Source organism: Vanessa tameamea, chromosome Z, assembly GCF_037043105.1.
Source record: "Vanessa tameamea isolate UH-Manoa-2023 chromosome Z, ilVanTame1 primary haplotype, whole genome shotgun sequence".
Classification (NCBI taxonomy): domain Eukaryota; kingdom Metazoa; phylum Arthropoda; class Insecta; order Lepidoptera; family Nymphalidae; genus Vanessa; species Vanessa tameamea.
Genome location: NC_087341.1, coordinates 14,220,282 through 14,245,549, shown reverse-complemented (window position 1 = coordinate 14,245,549; position 25,268 = coordinate 14,220,282). Strand labels below are relative to the sequence as shown.

General features: G+C 34.3%; 1 protein-coding gene across 12 annotated transcripts in view; it reads right to left on the bottom strand.

The window, feature by feature from the left end:
* Positions 1–323: 323 nt before the first annotated feature.
* Positions 324–25,268, bottom strand: part of LOC113396472 (basement membrane-specific heparan sulfate proteoglycan core protein) — a 69,942-nt gene continuing 44,997 nt past the window's right edge. For 7 of the 12 annotated variants that reach the window (XM_064220500.1, XM_064220501.1, XM_064220503.1 and 4 more), the window contains 39 exons: positions 24,915–25,005; positions 24,614–24,729; positions 24,014–24,191; positions 23,414–23,609; positions 23,162–23,322; positions 22,856–23,074; positions 22,468–22,654; positions 21,143–21,472; positions 20,504–20,720; positions 20,087–20,278; positions 19,525–19,813; positions 18,816–18,966; positions 18,438–18,618; positions 16,869–17,080; positions 16,315–16,482; positions 15,986–16,082; positions 15,793–15,895; positions 15,107–15,336; positions 11,130–11,257; positions 10,552–10,824; positions 10,230–10,376; positions 9,683–9,837; positions 9,038–9,167; positions 8,630–8,793; positions 8,299–8,506; positions 7,853–8,047; positions 7,396–7,531; positions 6,854–6,989; positions 6,147–6,316; positions 5,782–6,014; positions 5,557–5,699; positions 5,272–5,379; positions 4,610–4,708; positions 3,975–4,224; positions 3,479–3,673; positions 3,237–3,334; positions 2,985–3,102; positions 2,546–2,687; positions 1,780–1,981 (listed from right to left, as the gene is read on the bottom strand). In XM_064220500.1, the coding sequence (XP_064076570.1) occupies positions 1,795–1,981; positions 2,546–2,687; positions 2,985–3,102; positions 3,237–3,334; positions 3,479–3,673; positions 3,975–4,224; positions 4,610–4,708; positions 5,272–5,379; positions 5,557–5,699; positions 5,782–6,014; positions 6,147–6,316; positions 6,854–6,989; positions 7,396–7,531; positions 7,853–8,047; positions 8,299–8,506; positions 8,630–8,793; positions 9,038–9,167; positions 9,683–9,837; positions 10,230–10,376; positions 10,552–10,824; positions 11,130–11,257; positions 15,107–15,336; positions 15,793–15,895; positions 15,986–16,082; positions 16,315–16,482; positions 16,869–17,080; positions 18,438–18,618; positions 18,816–18,966; positions 19,525–19,813; positions 20,087–20,278; positions 20,504–20,720; positions 21,143–21,472; positions 22,468–22,654; positions 22,856–23,074; positions 23,162–23,322; positions 23,414–23,609; positions 24,014–24,191; positions 24,614–24,729; positions 24,915–25,005 (6,733 nt within the window). In that variant the 3' untranslated portion in view covers positions 1,780–1,794. Of the gene's footprint in view, positions 1,434–1,779; positions 1,982–2,545; positions 2,688–2,984; positions 3,103–3,236; positions 3,335–3,478; positions 3,674–3,974; positions 4,225–4,609; positions 4,709–5,271; positions 5,380–5,556; positions 5,700–5,781; positions 6,015–6,146; positions 6,317–6,853; positions 6,990–7,395; positions 7,532–7,852; positions 8,048–8,298; positions 8,507–8,629; positions 8,794–9,037; positions 9,168–9,682; positions 9,838–10,229; positions 10,377–10,551; positions 10,825–11,129; positions 11,258–15,106; positions 15,337–15,792; positions 15,896–15,985; positions 16,083–16,314; positions 16,483–16,868; positions 17,081–18,437; positions 18,619–18,815; positions 18,967–19,524; positions 19,814–20,086; positions 20,279–20,503; positions 20,721–21,142; positions 21,473–22,467; positions 22,655–22,855; positions 23,075–23,161; positions 23,323–23,413; positions 23,610–24,013; positions 24,192–24,613; positions 24,730–24,914; positions 25,006–25,268 lie in introns of those variants that run through there. The other 5 variants (XM_026634509.2, XM_064220502.1, XM_064220505.1 and 2 more) reach the window with 5 other exon arrangements.

Sequence of the window (25,268 nt, the reverse complement as noted above, 5' to 3'; positions counted from 1 at the left end):
TTCTAAAATTATAATTAGACTTTGAGTTTAAGTACTTATACAAAAAAAAAAGGAATTTATTGCATGCATTGTATTATAAGTTGATTAGTTCTAAGACAGAAGCAGATTACATCTCCCATCGAATAAGTTCTGGACATTATTTAAAGTAATAACGTATTCAGAATACCAAGTATCCAAGAAAGTGTTTAGTCTATGTGTCTTGAATTCGGCTCACTGAGGTTGTTCTGGTCAAAATTTACTGGTTAACTTTTTGAGGATTGTGTTCGTAAAGCGGTCATAGTATGGTCTTGTCTTCTTATTACGAGGTTCAATAAAAGACTATATATTTTTATACATTTTTTTTTATTTTTATTAATTGCATTTGTTCATTTAGCAGCAGTACACAGATAGACAATATAACATGTAGGCAGGTTCATCGAAATATAAATTGAGATGCGTTGAAACGATTTCATCGATATAATTATGTTCGTGTAACGATTGGTATTTAATGCCACATTTATTCTTAGCTAAGCTACTCGAAAAACAACAAATACATTTCATGCAAATATAATTTTGTAATATCATATAAAATATGTAAAAACGGATAAACAAATCACTCGCGATATATTTAAGTTAAATGCGACCGCAGTTGATTTCACTAGAACAATATACAGAATCACTGAAATTTTACAAACAATCATTATTATCTAAATATTTAAAATTAGAATATTCGTCTTAGATAACTGGAGTACTATCTACTTAACTTAAAAATAATAATAATAAAGAAAGCAAATTATATGGCAGTGGCGGAAACTAAATTAATATAGAACCAGTTTTGGCACATGACGTACGAGTAAATCGAAAGCCTTGCAGCTCCCAATATCAATCAAAAATTGGATAGTGACTGTGAAACCGAACAAATATATTGCTTTAGTATTTGATATTACAAAGCTCGATAAGCAAAAATTAATTAAAAAAAAAAGTTAATATTTTCCTAACTACGTTTATATTCAAATTTTATGGCACCATATACATCGCTCTACAGGGAAGAGCACCCGTGTGGTAGGAGATACTGTCCTGTAAAATGTCCATTCGAAATTTGAATCTGATTTAAGATATAATATAGTTTATTATTACAATAACATTTCAAGTTACTTAAGTATTCTAAGCTAGCAGTATTGTCCTCAATGGTGAAGTTACCTTAATACTAAATACGAGGGTATATTTTAATAAAGTCCCTACCAAATCTCGTAACAAGTTCATAAGCCGTAACATTTTTAATCTATTTTTTTTTAAGAACAATTTAAATCGTGTCTGATTTTAATTGAATGTTGATAACTTTTGACTTAAATTTTATCAATTGACATTTTCGCTTGAAACTTGAAATTTACGTAGAGAGATTATAATACGTTCCTTCGATGTGGTGTGCTCGAGTGAACTGAGAAGTTCATTGGCTGGAATTAAAACAAATTATTAATGAGCATTAAAAATATAGAAAACATTTGAATATAATAACCTTAACAAATTTATATATAACAATATCATTGACGTGTCAACCGCGAAAAAAAATAAAAAAATTTTTATTCATAAATATGAATCATGTAAATTAAAGCTTAGATAAAATTATTATCAGTCATTTTGTTATAAGGCATTTCTTAGCATTATTACAAAATACTTTCACTTGAAAATAGCGTTCACGTCACAGCGTTTCATTAATATTTTATAAGCAGTTAATTTTACTTTTAAATTGATACATCTATGTCTAACTAACATCTAATCAAAAGAACAACATATAGTAAGTATACGTACCATTGCTTAATTAACAGTTAAGAATAAACCGATCAAGCCGCTGTGTAGATAAATACATATTATAAAGCTGAATAGGGCCGGCACTAAGGCGAATGGAATGGGTCTATTGTTGGAATTAAAATGGTATCTAGGTGGGGGTGATTCGAAAACATCAATTTCTTCAAAGAAAGGATACACATCTGGGAACATGGAGCTAGGTATCCGAGCAGCGTGGAATAAATGGGTTAATTTCAGAAATATGTTAGTCAACAGCTAATAAATTCATGTTAGATATGCTTGTAATAAAACGGCTACTGTTTGAAATGTATGAATCTTATATAATTTTTTAATACATCCGGAATGCAATGTATTGTTCAGAATGTACTATAAGCTATTGTAAAATATCTACTTGTACTTTTGAAAAACTTTTAACTTTTTATAAATTTATAAACTAATCTATTTTGGTAATCTTTTTTTATATTTGACAGCGATAAAGCATGCTGAAGTAACTTGTCTATATGTTATTTAATATGTTTTTAAGTATCTATTATGTCAAGAGATTCATGTTAACGGTTAGTGCAAAAGTAGCTATGTAAAAATATATATGTTATTTTTTTTTAAATTATTGCTTTGAAATATTTGTTTAAATTATTGCTTTGAATTATTAATCACGGAACGAGTACAAGAAAAAAATTTAATGGTTATACTATTAGACTATATATAAATAATTCTTACATACGACCCTTTGCAATAACAGTACATTATTTTGTATGCTCACTTTTTGCACGGCTGGGTATTTCTACCCGCCACAGCGACCTTGCCGAGGGTAACACTGCGCTCTCCCTTAAACTCTACTTGCTCTATACAACCCACGAGGCCTGGGTACTTGTGCTGCGTGTTAAGGTAGTCTGGAATACCACCTAGAAAAAAAAAGCATATAATTTTAGAATAAATCTTGCGTTTCGTATTAAATTAAATAAAGTAACGTCATAAACCGTTATTTTCGCTACAATTCCTTAGAGTTGTAATATTGGTTCCGTAGTCGTTTAAGTTATTTTTTGTAGATGTTACTTTGTTTTTCTTTATGTTATTTAATTTATAAAAGTGACACATTGAAAACTCTTAAGGAGTTTTATAAACGTTACATTGATCAACGAATGGTTCGCTACTACGAATTATTTGATGTATTTTGAAAATATAGTACTAATTATCCATACCGATATATATGTTTGAATCAGCGTTCATAACATTGGAGATTCCGTTGGTCATTGCAGTCTTCGTTTTCGATCCAACGGTCAGCTCGACGCGGTTGTCGTCGTAAATTTTCGCAAACACCTATTCGCATGAATCATTCGATTACGAATTATTCTATTTACATTTAAATATTTAATAACAAAATATTAAAGTGTAATTTTAAGATAATCATGAATAAAAAATAAACTATGGTTATAATACGTAATTAATCTTACTTCGTGTCTTTCGTCGTCATTAACTAGCACGTCATCAACGGAAAGGATGTTTCTGCCGCTTCCTAAGTCCCATTCCATAACAACAACTCCTCTCTCCACTAAAAAAAAAAAAAATATCAAAAATCATTCAGAATATTCATAACACTCATCGGCGCAAGTACGTAGTCGTTTAGTGTGCGTTGTTATATTAAAATCAAAGCAAGTGATATTGGGTTTGTAGTAATGAAATCGTATAATAGTACCTCTAAGCATGATATAATCGCCTCCGTATGAGAGTTGAGCTTCTTTCTGGTATAGAAGAACTCCATCGTTGTATGTGTGGAACGCCAGCGCAATCAACTCCGGTTCAACTTCTAGTTGATCGTAACGCAAGTAATTCGCCGGCAGTTCCAGATAGCCGTTACCGTTGAAGCCAACGCTTTGGAATAATTCTAGGGCTGTAAAGGCGAAATATATTTATGTAGATCTAATTTAATTCAACCAAGTAATTTCATTTGAGTAATATTCATTAAATTTACTTTTATATAACTTGAAAATAAGACACATGTTTACTAAAATCATTTGTGTTACAAATTTATCTTTTTGTTCGAAATTAGATAGATTACATGATCAGCATTACATTTTCATTCACATTGTTCGGGCTGCAGCTCACACTAGAAACTATTTATATTATATTTTCATAGCTTTTTACAGAATCAAATTCCGATAGAGCACCTTAAATGTTTCGAATATACTTACGCATTTGACAGTTCGATCCGGCAAAACCAAGCGGACAGTCGCAAGTGTAGTTCATCCTGTGGCTACGGTCGGTCTTGCAGGTGCCACCGTTCCTGCAGGGCGACACCGAGCACGGGTCTCCGAGGGGTCTACGGCTTGGGATTCTCGTTTCGCAGTAAAGTCCGCTGAAGCCCAGGGGGCAAGTGCAGGCTGTCATGTCGGATGACGTGCAGAAGCCGCCGTTGCGACATTGTGAGCAGATAGTCTCGGTCTAAATTAAACACATTTCGTAAGGTATTTGGCAATTTCATATCCATTTTGTTTCGAATTGGATATCGAACACGATAAGTGATGACAATATTTAAAAATGATTAGCCTATCTTCATTTTAGTCGAGTAGTTACTGAACGATTTTACCATTTGAGATCATATTTGTACGGTGTATTTTGTTTTGTTCAAATAATCGTTCATTTCTATATTAGGTACAGCTGGAGTCAATTGAGTAACAAAATAATTATTTATTTATGAATTGAAATTATTGAAATACACAATTAATACATACCATATTTAGCGTTATAGCCTTTCAAAAAAAAAACAAAAATATAATACAGATCTATAAGTCAGTTTAAATATTTTTTATGCGTAAGCTTTACTTACTTCTGGGATATCTCCGCGGTCATAGTTGACACATTCCTGTACGTTGGCAGCTTGGATCGATGCGTTGGTAAGATCTAATGTATCTCCGTGGAGAGTAACCTGAAATACAAAAAAATAAAATGTATTCTCTTTCGAGTACATGGGGACCGTCGTTCTACTACATAAACTAGTTGCTAAAATTGGTTCAATATATATTCAGCCGAGATGAACCAGCAAGAAGATCAGCCATTATACATTTTAATAATCTGCAGGTAACAATCATTTCAAGTAAATATATATTATCCTGCAAAATATGTCTTTTACATGACTAATCAGTTATTAAGATATTTATATTTAGGTCAATAGTAAAATTATACGTTTTGACACGCAATAACGATTCGAGCTGAATGACTGAGGCCTGTTCTCCTTTTGCAGCGAATATGTGACTCGTATTCCACCACGCTGCTCTAATGTTAGATTTTCATCCAACAGGTTTCTTTTCGATGTTTTCCTTCGGCGAGCACATACGAATCATAAGCAAAAATCGAGCAAGTGCTCAATGCTAATTATCCAGATTTGAATCAGATTTCGTCGGTTAAATTATTTTCTATCCTTTCTGGCTAAATTATGTCTATATTTCTAAATTTATACGTAATGTTGATTTAAATTTGTGTTATACTTACGTCTTTGATGCATCCACTGAATCCGCCGGTGACGCCCGTGTTGTTGTTTAGGACAATCGAATCATCGTCGACTCCTCCGACGAACATCGACGTTTCGAAATTGAGATCCTAAAAGAAGGTTTCAATAATTAATATTTCAATTTTGACACTTTTTTCTTTATTTCATCACAGATAGGCAGAATTCATAAATATCGTAGAACAATAACGATATACTTTTTAATAAAAGTAAAATTCTTTTCACATTTTCATAAATGAAACATATTTCTATTTATTTGAATATTTTACCTTAGCTGAAGCTAATTTGGCTTCGTAGCTGCTGGTCATGTCTATCTTCAACGACACAACAAGTCCAACGCGAGCGATGTTCACATCAGTCCATTCATTGGGTGCCAGGGTATTGTTGCTAATAAGTACGATCGGTGTGTTTCCTTGAAAGAAAAGTTATGATTTTTAAAATTCTATGTAACTTATTTTTCTTAATGAAATTAGTGTCATGTATTTTTTCCTCACCATCTCCAAGGTCATAGCGGAATTCGAGCCTGCCATCGTGTACGGCCAAGGAAGTGAATCCTCCGTACCCACGAGCTGATTGTGCACAATACATGATGATACCGTCTGTGACCGGTGCTTTAGGTCTGATCTTCATCGACATGCGCAGGAATCGGGAAGTCTTTGGCGGTTTTATTGCTAAGTAAGCACTGCCAGCGAATGCTGGGTAGGCAATGTTCTGTTTAACTTCGCAACTGAAAATATATATTTATATGATTATTCGAATTTATTTTGCACGTTTTGTTTGTTCATCTTCTAAAAAGTACTAGTAAAATTCTCAAACTTCCCCTGAATCGGAATTATCATATTTATAATAATATTCTTACTTTTTGCCTGTGTAAGTGACGGGACAAGTGCATTTGTAGCCATCGATAGTGTCGGTGCACTTTCCGAGTCCACAGAGACCAGGACGGCAAGCTTCACCGGGACGGTCACAGTTCAGTCCCGCGTAACCGGCGGGACACAGACAGGTGTAGCCGCGTTCATTGCGAGCCTCCTGTACAATAACGCCATTTTATTGTAATAAATGTTTGGTATTAAGTAATAAATAACATAATCAGCCTGTAAATTTCCCACTGCTGGGCTAAGGCCTCCTCTCCCGTTGAGGAGAAGGTATGGAGCATATTCCACCACGCTGCTCCAATGCGGGTTGGTGGAATACACATGTGGCAGAATTTCGTTGAAATTAGACACTTGCAGGTTTCCTCACGATGTTTTCCTTCACCGCCGAGCACGAGATGAATTATCAACAAATTAAGCACATGTAAATTCAGTGGTGCCTGCCTGGGTTTGAACCCGAAATCATCGGTTAAGATGCACGCGTTCTAACCACTGGGCCATCTCGGCTCGTAATAAATACTTGCTCTTAAACAATAATCTACGCCACCAAAGCAGTTTTTGACACTAAAATCAAAGTCATCTTTCTATATTGAATAAGATTATCGGTCCTCACAAATGTTGATCTGATACTCACTGCACTTTCATCTTATTTTATTTGCATATAAAATACGGTGAAGTGGTATACAGTACTTACTTGGCACACACCACTATTGAGACAGAGATTGGGAGTGCAGGAGTTGCAGTCCATCACGTTGTACATGTCGATGCTATCCGACATGATGTTCTTTTCTTCCTTGCCGAGGATGAGCATGCTGACGCAGCCGATAAAGCTATAAACATACACAGGAATTAATAAAACATCTGCAGGTAACAATCATTTCAAGTAAATATACATATCCTGCAAAATATGTCTTTTACATGACCAATCAGTTATTAGGATATTTATATTTAGGTCAATAGTAAAATTATACTTTATGACACGCAATAACGATTCGAGCTGAATGACTAAGGCCTGTTCTCCTTTTGCAGGGAATATGTGACTCGTATTCCACCACGCTGCTCTAATGTTAGATTTTCATCCAACAGGTTTACCCGAGATCTTTATCGTTAATTATTCGCATCTTGCAGTTTCTACGCTTAGAAACTAAAGTCTGTGTCGAAGGTAGGTACGCACGTACGCGGTGACTTTAAAAAATATGTACTTTACCTAGAAACTTTTATATTAATAGTGCTTACCTTGGAGCGTTCTCGAGTTCAGGGGGACGTTGAGTTGGCGCACCACCGACGTACAGATTTGCATACAAATCTAGCACTTCGTACTGATTCGATGATTCCGCTACGAACGGACCGGTATTGTCGACGTCCATTGTTACTGGAATTGTATTTTTTTATTATCATACGGTTTTTATTTCTGAACAAAACTAATTTTGAATATTTTTATTATTTAATAGATCAACGGTGTATTTCGACCCATCTGATCTGTGAGTATATTTGATGTAATATTTCCGAAACATGTTAACCTATCCACAAAAAATAAAAAAAATTATAGGCAAAATATTAACCAATTGAATTTGTATAATAATATAAACTATCAGTTATTAAATTCTAACCTCGTGGACCACTTATTTGATTAGTAAGCTAACGAAAATTGAGATATTGATAGAAAAAAAAAATACAATTTATAGACGTTTACCTTTAGAGCCACTTCTGCTCAGACGTATAGTATGCCAAGCGTTCAGCTGCAATGGTCGGTCACCCGTAACAATCAAAGGAGTTGACGTATCAAACTTAAGTGTGAACTCTGGTACTCCTTCGACAAGCTGAAGGACCAAGTTGTCTCCGGTACCGTTTTTATTTTGACTGTTGTATAGGATAATTCCGTTCGGATCTAGAACAATAAGATCACATTATTGTGATTGTTTTTTAATATGCGGACTACGGACTGAGATAACTCCTTTAATAATTAGTAAAGAAATGTGAGCTAACAGAATTTGAGATCGACTAAATATAAAAATCAAGAAATGAATTGATATCGTCCGAGCTATTATTAAAAAAATACGATTTCAAATAAATGATATTATTTAATTTAAAAATAAATAAAAATTCACTGGATAGAGATTATGCAATTTTGGTTTATACCTGATGGTTTGAAAGAGATCTCGATGTCAAATTGCATGTAGGCGTCCTTGAGTGTCGGTAAAGCCAGCCAACTGTCGCCATTAAACTTGGGCACTACGCCCACAATACGTAAAGTGGCACGGGTTTCTACTCTCGCGCGATTATTGGTCACCCTGCATATGTATGTCCCAGCGTCCGCTTCCGATACACTCTCCAAACTCAGAATGCGCTAAATTATAACAAAATCATAGTTAAACAAGTATACGAGGAACTGTATTTGTTTATTAAATGTTTGAAAATTTCGCGTGATTTAAATATTTCAGGTGTATTATTTATATAAAATGATCGTTACCTCGTTTTGCCTAACGCCAGGAGGAAGCTGAGAGTATTCTCGCCTCCACTCGATAGAAACAGGTTCCTCCAGGTTGTGATTGCACGGCATTTCGACTATGTCACCCAAACGAGCGGTGTATGTTGTATCTCTATCGCCTACTGGATAAGAAGCTTCATTTTGCCCTGGGAATTATTTTATTTCAATACAAATGTTTAGACGTCACTATTTTATATTTGGTACAACCGATTGGCAAATGAATTCTGGCAAAGGGGGATGCTGTGAGGAATGGTTATACTTCTCACAGTGTCAATGTGTAGTGGTGACATAACGCCAGGTGGCCCATTTTCCAATACAACCAAGCAATTTTAATAACAACATTATATTCAAGTCACAGTTATTAAGGATTCAACGGAACCATATAAGTACCTGGGATTACTTCAAGAGTGAAATTGTCGTACGAGACACGTCCGTAGCGATCTTGACCGATACATCTATAGACATCAGCGTCGGACTCCTGTACGCCAGGTATAAGAAGCATTGCTCCGTCGCCGTAGACCTTGTTACGTAAGGCAAATATTTAATAACGTGTCCTTATATCATAACATAGTATTTGGCTACGTCTACTTGATAGTACTCGATCGAAGTTTTAATAATATGTAATTTAAATAACCCTATTTTAAATGTTCACGTACAAGGTAATCATAATTATAACAAAATCACATATACTTTAATTTTGATTTTTCACTGTGAGTAAAAGGTTTCTTTGTATATTAGGTTAGATTTTTTTTTTATTTAATCTTTTTAATATCCACTGATGTGCGACCTTGACTTTAGTGAATCTTTCTATCATTTGATTCAGTTTAACAGTTTGACAGCCTGCATATTTTTATTTCAAGACACCAACACAACTGTTAGCTAAGGTTTGTAGCAAACTATCAATGCTACTTAATGTGTAACAGAACATCAAGTACCGTACACATATTTAAATTAGTTAAAATGCTTGTTCATTTTGAATGACGTCATTTATTTTAATATTTACTTCAAAACTAAAACATCTCTGGTCATACTTACTCTTGATTCGACATACTGCTTTGTTTTAAACCTTTCCCATGAAACTCTGATATCCCTTGATCTCATTCTACACGTTACTTCGACCTTATCCCCGACTCTATACGGTCTTCGGGGCTGATCGATAGCAACAAGTCCCAAAGATTCAACACGGGTTCCTGTAACATAAGTATATAGTATATAGGTTTGCGCTTTCTGAATTGTTAAATATTACCATGACCAGTCTAACAAAACATATTGTTTTAGAAAAACTCCTTCATACCAATATCGATGCACCGAAAAATAGTAAAAACTGTTCGTACATAAACATGCAAAGCTAAGGATTCGTTAGTTAAAAAAGACCGTGAGTCACACATAAGGATTCATTTAGCTTCGTTATATTATACACAGAATTCTGAATAATTTAATAATATGTATTCTCGTTTTTGCAAATCTATCATTTTCTTTCCATGTTTGCTATTTATTGTGTTTGTGTTGTTTTTTTACGACATAATCTAAAGGAGACAGCACAAAGGACAAACACCTGAAAATACGCTAAATGCAAATTTACCACTTGTATAATTTGAATCCGATAACATTGTACAGCTTAACTCATCACTCGAGTCCTGGCAGTCTGGGTAATCGTCGCATACAAATTCAAAGTTTATGCAATTCCTGCCATCGTTGCATTTGAACTGTGTCTCCAAGCACTCATTGCCTTTACGTAAATAAAAATTATAAGCTAATCATTTCTCAAATAAAAAATAATATAGCACTAGGCATAACGAATACCAACAATAAAACCCAAAAGCATGCCAAGGTTATAATCAAACAAGCATAGCGTTAAAAAAAAACGTGAAAGTTGAGTGCTATCACAACCGACTCGCACTGACCCTCGATGTGGAGATCGATGAAATTGCTAATCTGTCTGCCGTAAATGTCGGTAATGAGGCAGACGTAGAGGCCGCTGTCGGTTTTCTGGGCGAGTCTGATGAAAAGGGACCCATCGCTCTTCTGAATAACTGATCTGGGGAGTTGGTTGCCGTCCTTGGTCCAGCGGATGGTTTGCCTCGGCAGCGTGACATTGCAGCTGAGGTTGACAGCGGAGCCCACGTGCGCGGTCTGTTCATTATCGCGAGACACCGAAGTCGCTCGATCCGTCTCTTCTATGAATGGTTTTTAATACATGCACAAGACTGTACCTCATACACATTCAGTGGTAAAGTAGCAATGTTAAACATTCGATGTTTTACTTATGTTACGTGATTTGCGTGATTTGGATTCCCACAGCATGGCAAATTATAACAGGTGCGCAAAATAATTACGTTGAGTGCGACCTGTACATTTGTGAAACTAAGCGATTTCGGATCAATGTGTGTACTTTAAATACAGTTACAACATCTTCTACGTGCTTTTTGTCGTACTTAAATATTTATGTGATCAAGCAGGTTTGAGATTATCGCGTACTTACCACTGACTCTAACTTCGGCGATGGCAGATGCATTCGCGACTCTATTTCTCGCAAAACATTCATACTCTCCGGCATCTTCGATTTCGATTTTGTGGAATATCAAGGTACGATCTTGGACCTCAACTCGCCTGAAATTGCAATGCGGTTAAATTTTGCTAGGGTCATATAATTAGAGATAATATGATAATATATGGTATACTTTTTTTGGCGGTAGGCAAAGAAAACATAACACTGTTCTAAGAATATATAATTCGTTTTATTATTTTATTTTCAAGTATTCACCACTTTGTGTAACAGTTTTATATATTTCAAAAGATTATTTTTACTTACAAGTGTTATTTCAACTGATTGAATGGTTTTAGCACTAGTTTAATCAAATTAACTGCATAGTCCTGCTGGTCAACTTAATGTCAAATACATTACACTAAGCTCTAACAATATTCTGACAATATGGCAAATTATTACACTGTGATTGAGTCTCAAAAAGCACTAGAAGCATCTTTATTTAAGAAGATGATTAGAATTTGAGAAGCAGCTCAAGTCAACGGCAGTGAGTAGTGTTTCAATAGGCAGTCTTCATGATGTATTCAATTGCTTCAAGGAACAAGTTTGGGCAATTCTAAACATCTTATGGCAACAAATTGCTGACATACACCGACTGGTTGATAATGTTGAAATGAGGCACAGAAGAAAATATATTCTATTTAATGGAGTACCCGAAGAAGGTAAGAAAGATCTTCCAAACACCATTTCAAACATTTGTATTAATAAGCTTGGCATAAATGTTGCTACGACTGATAAAATTATTGCCTGTCACCACCTGCGCAAAAGCACTGAGGGTAGATCTCGTCCCATTCTTGTGAGATTCAGCTACTTGAATCTTAAGGCATCTGTGTGGAAGAAGAAGGCAGGCCTGAAGGGTTCACCTTATGTTGTATCTGAGTTTTTAACTCATCAGCGCCAATCACTGTTTCTCCTCACACATAGAACTCTTGGAATGAGAAACTGCTGGACATTAGAAGGCAATGTTATAGTTAAGCTTCCTGATGGCTCAAGACATCGTATAGATTCTGAAGAGAATCTCTCTAATCTAACTGCCTCTATTGATATAGCCAGAGAAGTAACTCTTCCAAGTAGTAAAGAAGTACCATCTTTTACAGAAGCAAGCAAGACCAAGAGAGCAGCCAGAGTTAAAAAATAATACTTGATTTCTTATTCAGTTGAAATGTACTTAGGTGTAATTATTCCATGTGTCTTTCATTCGTATTTTTTTTTGTTTGTGTAATTGCCTTCCTTAATTTATTGTTAACACACAATTCCTGTATAGGTATGATCTCTTCTTAAGATTCTAGTAATATATTCAATTAATTATGAATATTTTATCGCTTTAGTTTTTGTATTATTTTTCTATTTGTATTATGAAACATTACTTTCTTAGTTTAGATATAGTTAACACCAATTCTTGTATACACATGATCTGTTTCGAAATCAATTTAGTTAATGTTATAGTTTGTATTACTCATCTTTTAGTAACACTTAATTTCATAAATAATTAATTTTCAATTTTTCTATAATATGAGTGATCTGTTTAATATCATCCTTATAGCTTTTGTATTATAACTTATCTAAGTCACTTTAGTTGCACAATAAAACTAATCTTATTTTGACGCACTGACAGTGACATATTTAGTCAGTGTAGCTACATCATACGTCACAGATAGTGTTAAGTTAGGTTTTGTAGTATTATTTTACTTAGGATTCATTGCGTATCAATTTTTCTACAAATATTATAATATATATATTAGCCAATTACTTTTACACTAGTGAGAATTATAATGCATACCTATTGTAATATCCTTATTTTTAGGAAATTATTATTGTATGGCATGTGTCCTTTGTTTTTCTTATTTAATTCAATTTTTCGTTATGCCTAAATTAAGATTTTTTTTTTTTCTATTTTTTATATTTCGATTTGTCTTAGTAATCCAAACGATTTTGTCTTTATTGTCTTTGTTGGATGATGACGACGAGGTGTTTATGTCTGCATGCAGTAGCTGCTCTTCCACAGAGGATGAGGACTCTTTTGATGTCCCTGAAACCCTTGGTTCTCTGTTGTGCAACTCCCTTCTCAATTGTTCTCAGACTTTTAATATTTGTCATTTAAATACTCACATTTCTTAGACACCTTTTCAAATGCCCCTGTAGATGCCATTTTGGTACTGAAAGTTGGCTTAAACCTTCACTTAGTTGAAATCTTCATAGCCTTCCTGGTTTTGTTCTGGTACGGAATGACCGAACAGGTAAAGGTGGTGGAGGCGTTGCTATCTATCTCCGTAGCGAAATACCTTATACCTTTTTATGTACCTCTCCTTCTGCTTTTTCTTTCACTGCTGAACTATTTTTTCTAAGGGCATTAAAGCTGTTCTTGGAGTTATTTATTGCCCTCCGATCTGTGATTATTTTAATTCATTAGAACCCGTCCTTGACTCGCTGTCTTCGGATTATTCACATATTATTGTCACGGGAGATTTGAACACTGACCTTTTAAAACTTTTTTTTTATCCGCTCTCTTCGTCTCTCTAACTTTTTAAAATCAATCGCTCTTTACATTCTTCCTTCTGGTCCCACTAATCATAATTCGGATGTTCCTGATACTTGGTTAGACGTAACTTTGATTTCCTCTATCGATGATGTCTTTAAACATGGTCAATTATTGGGAGATGACATAAATTATGCTGTTGCAACTATTAATAATAACCTAGCTAGTGTAAATACTTGGTCTCAAAAATTCGGTATAAAGGTAAATCCATCAAAATATCAGGCGATCGTTATTGGGAGCTCTTGCCTTATCACCAATCTGAGCTTCTGAGCTTAACATATTTACCGCCCATTTTGTTCAATGACATCAATATTCCTTCCAAGTTCCATGTAAAAGACCTTGGCCTTCATATTGATTCCACATTCAGTTGGTCTGTGCATATCTCTGATATCAGTCGCTCAGTTACAGCCACGTTAAGGTGTCTGAATCGACTTCGAAATTTCCTTCCCATCAAGACTAAGATTTTACTTGTGTACGCTTTGGTCTTTCCCATAATTGATTATGCAGACGTATGTTATTATGATCTCAACGAAAATCAACTAGATAAAATTGATCGTCTCTTAAATAACTCTTTGCGCTTCATTTTCTGTCTTCGTAAGTTCGACCATATCTCTCAGTATCGTGATAAACTAAAATGGTTTACAATTCGACAACGTAGAGACTTCCGATTACTTTCATCTCTTTTCTCTATTCTCTTTGATCCTCTCTCTCCCGATTATTTGAAAGGCAAATTCAAATTTCTTTGTGATAACCACAATCGTCAACTACGTTCTAAGGATTCTTACCTTCTTTCTGTCCGTACTCACACTTCCGGTTTCGTCTCTAATTCCTACTCCGTTCAAGCTGTCCGATTATGGAACAAAGTAACCGAACATATTAGAAAAGCTACCTCTAAATTTACTTTTAAAACTCGTCTACGTCAGCACATATTGTCAGAAAGCCCCTAGATCTTACGACTTTATTAAATGACATTATTAAATTAACTGTTATTATATTATATATATGTTTTTACGATAGACAGTCAATCAATCAATATTTATTTTGTAGATACTATATGGAAATGTATGTATATGTTTTTTTTTATGTAGTTTTATATAAGTATGTGCATATATTGTTATTTATTGTTAGTTCATTTTTAATTACCGCCTTCATGGTTTTCTGTTTGACCTATAAAGGTTGACTGGCAGAGAATGCCTTCAGGCATTAAGTCCGCCTTTTGTCCCAATAAATAAATAAATAAATAATAATCAGTATTGAATATACATTTAAATTGATTGAAATATTAATATTTTTTGAGATATTGATTAAGTATGATCTATTATAAAAGGATGAAATATATAATAAAAGTTTTTATAATGAAAAAAATATGAAAAATAACCTTGAAAACATAGAATATTTCGATCTCCATATTACGTCAATTATGTCATCGCCTTCAACAAAGCATTCCACGGTTGGCGACTGTCCAGGGTGAACGGTCTGAGTGGCAGGGTTCAGAGTAATAGTGGGTGGTGCTACAACTTGGAGACTTGTCCTTGCTGATTGTTGAGCCTCTCCAGTCGGACGATAGTACAAAGTGCATTCGTATACGCTGGTATCACTTTTAGAAGTCTGTATTAAAAATAAAATTATATGAAAAAGCAACCTCAGAGTAATGTAATCAGTAAATTATAAAGATTTTCACAAGACACACACTATTATTGAAAAAGTGGGGATGGTAAGAATTTGTATCGTACAATGTGAAACCAGCCTGTAATTGTCTCATTTATTAAAGCCCTTCTCTTCTCGAGAAAGTCTGGGATTTACTACACGATTTTGCTTCAATGTCTGTATGCTTGTTTGTTATATATATGCTTGTTTTTTATAAACATGTGGCAGATTTTCATCTGATACATGCAGGTTTTTTCACAAAGTTTTCTTTCCATTAAACACAAAATTCAGCGGTGCTTGCCCGGATTTGAATTCGTAATTGTATTATGTCGGCTATTATTATGGTCATAACCATACAAATGACCTTCCTGCTCCTTGTTATGTACCTACGTATATATACGCATTATGTATACGTACGTTTCTAATGATCAGCTCGTTGCCTACTTGCATGGCATTGCTTTGCAAAGGATTTCCGTCAGCGCGAGTCCAGACTACGTCGAATTCGTCTGAAGCATTGCAACTGAAGAGAATAATACCAAATATTAATGCATATTACATAATAGGCTAGTTTTGTTTTTAGTTTCTTTGGAAAAAAGAACGCCCTCCTCACCTAATTTGACTTTGCTGCCCTTCGATAACTGCCATGTCTTTCGGCTGTACATCGTACGACGAATCGCTTTCGCCAATTTCGTTGTCTCCACTGCTTTCTGTTTATAAAATATTTTAATATTAATAATGATGTCATAATATAAAATAAATTCAAATAAATCAATCTACATATTAAAAAGAAAAAGAAAATCTTGTATAAAATTATAATTTTGCAAATAAACGCACTTAAAAAATAGATATATTTTAAATTCGAAACGTAATTGTTTCACTTATAAAATATAAGAAATCATAAAAAAAGATACGAAAAGAAAATAAACAAAAAATATATACCAATGAGGCCACCATCACCTCTCTCCACACGGATGACAAATTGCTCTTCGATGGTACCAGCGGCAGACGTCGCCGTGCAAATGTAGTCGCCGTCATCGTTTGCATTTTGAATATTAAGCGCCGCTATTCTTGGTGAGGGGGGCACTAACAGACGTAAGTCTGAGCCCGCTGAAAGCAAATAATTATCTTCTCATACATGGTTACATTACAAAATAAGATACCTAGATTACGTAATATAAATTATATTATTAATAAAAAATAAATTATTATATTTTGTTAATAAATAATAATAATAAAAGGAAAAACAAAGCGTAACTTCATCTGATAAACAAAATTTGAAAGAAAACTGAATACAGGTTTAATTAAGTTTCTTATCAACAAAGATACACTAAATTAAACTTTGAGTCCTAAGATATTATGAGTATTGAGTTATTGTAATATTTCTATGACGTTTCGTTTCGTTTCGTGACGTTCGATTATTTATTTTTAAATAAATATTATTTCAGTGGTGCAATAATAATATAAGTATCTAATAAAAGTTTTGTTAAACATACATTTAATAGAAACTTCTGGTTCAGGGTATCCATCAGCACGACATTCAACATTGACTCTGTCTCCTCTAATAACTTGGATGTAGTTGTTAGGTGTTATAGTGATCACAGGTGGCGATCGCACTTTGATGGTAGCGCTGGCACTTGAGGAGCCGGCATCATTGGTCGCGGTACACGTGTATTCGCCTTCGTCGTTTACCTCAACGTTAAGGAATCTAAAAAACAGGAATTACTTGAGATTATATTATATACTAGCTGTGCCCGCGACTTGGTGCGCGTTTGAATTTAATAAAAAAGCGTGAATTTATTATTATTTTACATATAATTCTAAAATAAAAGTAGCCTAAATTACTCCTTATTACATCAGCTATCTGCTGGTGAAAGTACCGTCAAAATCGGCCCAGGCTTTCCAGAGATTAGCCGGAACAAACAGACAGACAGACAAAAATTGTAAAAAATGTTATTTAGGTATATGTACTGTGTATACATACATATGCATTTAGTAAAACGATTTTAATATTACAAACAGACACTCCAATTTTATTATATACATAGATTACAAAAGTTGAAGGTCCAAATATTCAAGACGTCTTACATTGCTTAAAACTATTTATAATTCAGTTTTAACATTCCTTTAGTCTAACGGTCTTTATACTATAAAGCGTATGTATTACCGCAGCATGAAAACACGATTCGAAATTTTAATCTTTATAAGAAATTGTCCCTACTAAGGAGTCAACTCATTATTACACATAAGTAGTTTCATTTATGAATCTCAACTTAACCTAGAGTTTACTCGTTAAAAAAATCCATTAAGCCAACACAACAACTACTATCGGTCAATTTAATTAAAACTGTTCAAAGTACAAATTACCGATTCGAACAAATTATTTTTTCTTTTTTATCTGAAATAGAACTTACCACAACAATTGTCAAGTCAATGACAAATTAACTAGCTTATGTTGTGACCAGTACATTGGCACTTTAAGGAATATTAACCATTCCTTATATCGCCAATGTGCCACCAACATTAGGTACTAGGTGTTATGTCACTGCCACTGTGTCACTACGGGCACTAGATAATCCTTCCCTTTCAACCTCTTTCAATCGGAACATATAAAATAACAGTACTACATACTGGTGCTTGACGGCAGAATATGTCATGACCAGACCCAGGTTGTAGATTAAATGTGTGTACAAAGTGTGTTCAAATTAACTTCAACATTTAATTGGTAAAAGTTATGATTATTGGAGTAAACAAAAGGCCGTGGGTTTGCCGTTTATAAATGATCAGTTTTCACAGATATGAGATGTCGAGGAGAACAGTAACGAGTTATAATTTATTTAATAAATTTCCTTTTCTTAGTTGATAGCAGGCCTTTTGTTCAGACTCATCTGGTAAGGTACTATTCTATCGCCAAACAGCAACTCTTTGTAATTTATACTCAGGTTTGAAGGATAAGCGAACTGTTATGATTGCACTCGCGACTGAAAAACACACTTTGACGGGATAATGAATTGTATTTATAAATATTATTTACAAATTGAACTTGTTAGTCTAATTTTACTGACCTCAATTTATTATTTTGTTGTATCTCCACATGATGTGAGAATGGTCTTCCGCCGTTCCTGTCCCAAGTGACAACTGGTGGTGGAATACCACCATTAACGTAGCAATGCAGTTCGTATTGGCTTCCTAGCGTCACTGAGTTTTCGCCCTGAGGGTAGATGTCAACTCGAGGGGCTTCACGACCTGGTAAAATTTGAAAAAAATAAATATCAACTTGTGTAACATAAAGGCATATTAGCAAATCTTCGCTGGATGTGGAGCTCGTCGTTCTTCTAGAAAGACGTGGCCCTACACCGCCTAATTTTTTTTTATAAGTTAACTTTTATAATATTTCTTATTTGCCAATAAATTATTATTATTATAATATACTAATTACTCACGTTCAATTTCAACGTATATGTAGCTGCTGACAACAGGCCGGCCGTCGACGTTTCCTTCGCAGAGATAGTATCCCGCGTCACTGTCTTGCGCGTTCGCAATGACTAGAGTGTTGTCTCTTTGACTCGTACTTGGCCCAAATCTTTCTTGATACTGTACAAGAATTACAAATATATAATAATTTATCTGACGTTACACTAAATACCACGATGAATTATCTATTCATCGTGGTATTAGTATGATGAATAATACAACACGATTCAGTCATTGTGCAGTTAATACAATTTTTTTTTACAAATTTTGTTCGACTTAGGAATGTTCTAAAAGAGTGTTAATATAAAGTAGTTGGTTTTTTTAAACTACAAGCAATAAAGGTAAAATTATCAGAAAATTAAAACCTCTTTAAGTCCTATGAAATATCACAAGCATTAAATCTTATGTATATTAGTATTTAGAGACGGCATTGATATGTGTCTAAAGGGACTAGATAAGATATTGAAGCCTAGACTTGATAATAGTCTAAAACATTTTCACATGGTCGGTTATATAATGTATCATATGAAATTTATACAAGGGTCGGTTCGCCTCAATTCGTTTATAAATATATAAATAATGTAAATTAGCAACGGGCTATAGTGTGTTTAATTGGGTGTGTTTGTGTGACTATATGTGTGTGTGTGTGTGTGTGTGAGAGAGAGTGTATTGTCTTACCTTAGTCCATTTAATTAGGGGCAAGGGATATCCTTGTGGAATACATTCGATTGTACCACTACCACCGGTGGGTATCTTGAGCTGATTAACAGAGAGCGTAATATTTGATGTTTCTTCAGGCGAGGGTGGCCTGTTGGGTATGACTTTCAGTACGACTAGCTCAGGGTTTATGTTAATGTACGGGGTGGTCTGACATATGTAGACACCATCGTTCTCGGGAACCGCTAATTCAACGTAAAGGACTCCGTTCTCGGCGCGTACATTAGGCAGGAAGTTATTTCCATCTTGCCTGAAAGAAAACGGTTATTATGTGAATAAAAGATTACTATTTAATTAATAAACTAGTTTACACTTATCTTAATAAATAGGATAGTTGAAATGAATATTAATAATTATCTAAATGGCGACCACCTAGCAACCTCTTTCGTGCTTGAGCGTTAAAGATAACAAGTGTATGCTGGACACGATTCTCCAACATATAACATCCACAAACCCTCCGTCCAAAAATGGCACTGACTCCAATTAATTGTATAGAAAGTACATTGGCACCCAAGTATATTACCTGATCCAGTCTATAGTTCCAGGTGGTATATTAGCCGTTCCAGTACATACAACTCGAGTGCTCTGTCCCTCGTCAATGGTGGTCGATGATGATGAAACGGTTAGTTTCTGCTTTGGTGGTCTGGATGGCTTTGGTCTCACCGTTACAATAGCGGTGCGGTCAGTCGAGCCAGCCGAGTTTGACGCGATACATCTAAAGTAAAATATATATATATAATTTCTAGATGAAATGTTGTGTATGTGATTGTTAAATAACATCTACGCCATACGATAAAAGTAACTGAGCAACTCGTGTTTTAATTTAACTAATATTTGTTTCTATTCGAGATGTGTAACTAAAGTTTCTACTCTAGAACAAAGGGAAGCTATTTACAAAATTCGAATAACTTTTTTGTAGTCATTTAAGCAAACGACTAACCTGTATTCACCAGAGTCTTCAACGTTGGCGTCGTCTATGATAAGCAAGGCATCATAGGTTACTGCGGAACGAGGCAGTGGCCGGTTAGCGACCCTCTGCCAAGTGATCCTCGGTGCCGGGTTACCAGTGGTCGCACATGTGAGTTCAATCCGGTCGCCTTCATAGTATTCCTTAACTGATGGACTTATTGACACAGTTGGTAATGTCATTTCATTCACTGAAATTATATAATAAAATCATGTACTTTTTATATTGGTGAAGTATGAAATATTATCACTTCTAACATTTAAGAACTAAAATGCTACGTCCCTTATACCTGTGGTATAGCTACTAGCTCACCCACCTTTCACACCGGAACGCATAAATAGTAGGTATTCCTTTTTGGCGGTAGGTGGGTGCCGCTAGATCAGATGAGTGGTTGGTACCTACTCATACGACCATTTACAAAGCCCTACTATCGAGTTTATATTAGTTCACTAATAAGTTTATTGTTATAATATAATAAAATTACCTTTTGCATAAAATATCCAATCAGGTACAACTATTCCAATAAAGTAAGCATGTAAATTAATACAATGATACATAATTAATAGCTTATTTTCAGTGATATAAAAAAATATGTATAATTAAATAACAAACCTGGTACTTTAAGAGTAGCGATGGCTTGACCCGTCGAGATACCGTCACTAGTCTGACAAATGTATTTTCCACTGTCAGATACTTGTAAGTTCATTATAAGTAATAAGCCAGTATTGGTATCTATTTGATGCCTGCCTTGTGGCAAATACCCATCAGCCTTGTACCAGTTGACTTGCAGAGGATTAGTGGTCATTCTACTTTGAGCCTGGCATGTGAAGTTGACCGTGCTTCCTACTTTCTGAATTTTGATAGTCGGGCTCGTGATCTTCACTACAACAGTGCTTTGAGGAGGAGGTTGTGGTCTGGTGCTGGTCTCGATTGGCTCACCACCTATAATTACATAATAATCAACATATATAGCTTAGTATAGCTTCATACACAATCATTTAATGCAGCATTTTAGCAAAATTATATCCATTAATAATTCATTTTTTAGAATATATAAAATTTAAGCAAATAATTTATATAATAAATCAATAAATTCTAATAATAATAAGCTTGACGGAATAGCGACAAATACAAATTATGGATTTAGCATCGACGACACAGTGGCTTTCAATTAGGACGACTTTACTGACACATTACAAAGTTACGATTTTAACAGAACGAATAACAAATCTGATTTATTTATGATTCACATTTATTGAAACGGAACATAAAACTGAAAATGAACGGAACGACACGTTATTAGTATTCTGCTTTCTTAACATTGAATCTTGTCAATGTTGTTCGACAGGAGTACGAAGATGAAATATCGATAAAGCGAGACGGTATTAGCTGAAACACACAGCTGAACAATGATGGTACCAAACCTTGTCGGTTAAGACTACCTTTTTCTGGTAAAGTGGTAGATAATACCCCTAAAGTGAATCCATTAGCAGTTATCGTTCGACATTCGTAAACTTCTCCCTGTCTTTTCGTATTCCAATGGGTATGCCATACGTGTTCACCAAGCCAACCATCTTTGGAAAGTCTCGATTTGGTATAACTTTTTCCAGGTTGAATCGCACGTCCCTCGAAGTAAAATTGAATGCTCAAGGGCTCAGGTGCCCTGTACTTGCATGTAAACGTAACTTGAACTACAGACGACATTGGATATTTGTCGTGAATAGTGGGGTGTAGTTCCATGATAAGGCCTAATGATCATAAAATTAATTAAGTAGTTAATCTCTTTTCTCCATTCTAAGTTATTGAATTTATATTTACTATAATAAAATTTTTACCGTATTTTTTTGGAACCATTAGGAATGGTACTGAAAATTTTGTCAAGATCGCTAAATTTTTTAAATAAATAAATGTATTAATTGTCCGGCCATGTCACTTACCAACAGTAGAGCAATCGGGTCCTGTGAATGGTGGTCGGCAGTTACAAACGACCTCGTCGTAACTAACCAGCTTGCAATCGTGGCCATTGCAGTTACACGGTTTGCAGTATCCAGTCCTGTCCTTATAGAAACCAGCAGCACAGTTCTCACAACTAGTGCCAGTGTAACCTTCTGGGCACATGCATACCTACAAAAATATAGTTAAAGAATATAATAATAATTGTAATAATAGCGGCACTAGCTTAATTTTTTTTTTATATTAATAAAACATAATATATATAAAATGGAAAGCCTTTGTTTTTGTTTAATTTAAGTATATTAACTCGAAATACTGTTTAGAACTAAGTTATATTAGATGTATATGATAGTTTTCATCACTATAACCTACCTCAACACCCTTAGCCGCAGGAGCTGCAGCATCGTAGCTCTCGACAGCAGTATCCATAGAAACATCAGCAATTGCAGTTGATGTAATATTTTCTGCAATCGTAGCTCGGACTAATACTCTCTTCAGGTTCTTAAGCACAGACATAAATTCATCACGACTAGCCGCTTCGGGTGAGTTCAATTTATACCAGTTGGTCTCACGTAATGGAACTTGATAGCTCTGTAAAGAATAATTGTGCATTTTAATAGTGTTGTCTTTTGTTATTTAACTGTATTGGATATAAAAATATAAATATTAGATATTTACCAAAGCTTCGCCAGATCTCATAGTAGTTGGGTTGTTCCAGTAAATTGAGAGGTATTCACCAACGAGAACAACATCCCTACCAGGTGTTGATTCTTCAGGATCACCACTGAGGAATTTCTGTGTTAGTGATAGAGTGCCTCCATAGGACAGAACTCGATTTCCTGTAGAAATAAACCGGAAGCATTGTATTATAAATATTATACGTTAATACTGATCAAAATAAAATGTCTATATTATATTGTAAAAAAATACCTGGGAAAACAGGTAAGGACCAGTACAGCTCGTCATAGGGTATTGATGAGAAGACATACATAAGTTCACTCTCTTTAGGTGACGGTATAAATTGGTCGTTAATGACTTGGTCAGCATTTAAATCCATAAGTGTGTAACCGCCGTAGGATTCACCGAAAATGGGAGCAGCTAATGGTATTCTTGAATAATGACTGGCCTGAAATAATGAATATCATTGTAATATTTAAATTACGTCGGAAGTGATATTCTAATAGATTCAAATATATATTCAATAAATATAATATACTTTAAATTGGCTACAATTTGTATACAATTATATACAGAGTGTTTTTACAGAGATAAAAAGAGAAAATTATAAGCCACGTGATGATCAGCTGATCAGCAGATGATCAGCAACCTTAGGAATGATTAGTTTTTTTTTATGCAGTAAAATAAATACTGGTATATTAATTTGGTCCAACTCACAAATAAAAAAATTTCATAATTATGGTGGTTGTGTTTTATTTAACCACATTATCTATCGTGTTTTGTTTACGTTTACGGTGTATTATTTTTGTTCAATATTTATTTCGATGTTCTAAATTTTTTTTTTTTACTTACTTCGTGACAGTCTTTAGTGACGCCAGAACAGTAACATGAGAAGCAACCGAGTGGGTTATTATGGTCAAGACCGAATGTGCCAGGTCTGCAGCGGTCACAGCCTTCTCCTTCAACGTTCTGTTTGCATTGACAACGTCCAGAAGAATCACAAGGAAGAGATTCGCCTCTTGGATCACAGCTGAAACATTACATTAGAATTATATATTTTATAATGTTAATATAGTTTATAATATTGAATGGACCTGATTATTCGATTAATTAATTCGATTCGATTTGTCTCATAACTCTCTAATGTGGCAAACATTGTTAAGGATTAATATATTAGAAGTAAAATTATCTACAATAATAACAATTTAGTATATTTATATAATTATGATGGTAAGTTCATAATTACCATATTTATTTTAAAAATATTATGATTATGAAGTATGGATAGTGCCAATTTCCAAACTCCAGAATGCTATAGAAAATTCCTTGGGCGACAAACCCAATAAGTTTTTATTGATATGACCCGGCGGTGACATGATCTGTAGCTTTTTAAAGTAGCTACTCGACGTGACGTGATAATAAGGTCAAAAATATTTTTAGTAAATTACTCACTTGCATATAAATGGTCTCGGTGTATTGTCAATGGGTACACAGTTGTTGTTTTGGTCTTGCTGGAAGCCATCCTTGCAGAATTCACAATTTGGACCAGCCGTGTTATCAGCACAATCCTCAAAATTACAAAAAAACAATATATAACAGAAGTTACAAATAAATTTGAGGTGATGTAGAATTTGCAACGAAACTAACTATATCAAAATTACATATTTTATAGAGATTTTCAAAGAAGAATTCTTGTGAGAAGCAAAGTTTGTATGATAATAATTGTATACTTTTCTTGACGTGTAACACTTACATAGCATACACCAGTCTCTGGGTGACACATAGTCGAATGACCATTGCAGTCACAAAGACCGCAATGTTCTAAGTAGAGGCCACTTGAACTTCTGTAAATAAAAAACAGAATTATTTACTATTCGGGCCTTTACAAAAAGTAAAAATAAACTGATGAACCAAAACAGTAACAGAAATTATTTAATTATTTCACCGGTTTCTTAAATTTCCGTGAATTGAATTCAAAGTACAAATATAACGTTATATTCTTGTTTATTTAATTGTGTATTGAAATTACTATAGAATATATTATAATACAACCAGTAAAGAAGAGATCATAGCTTGTAAATGAATTGAAAAATTTTAATATGATATT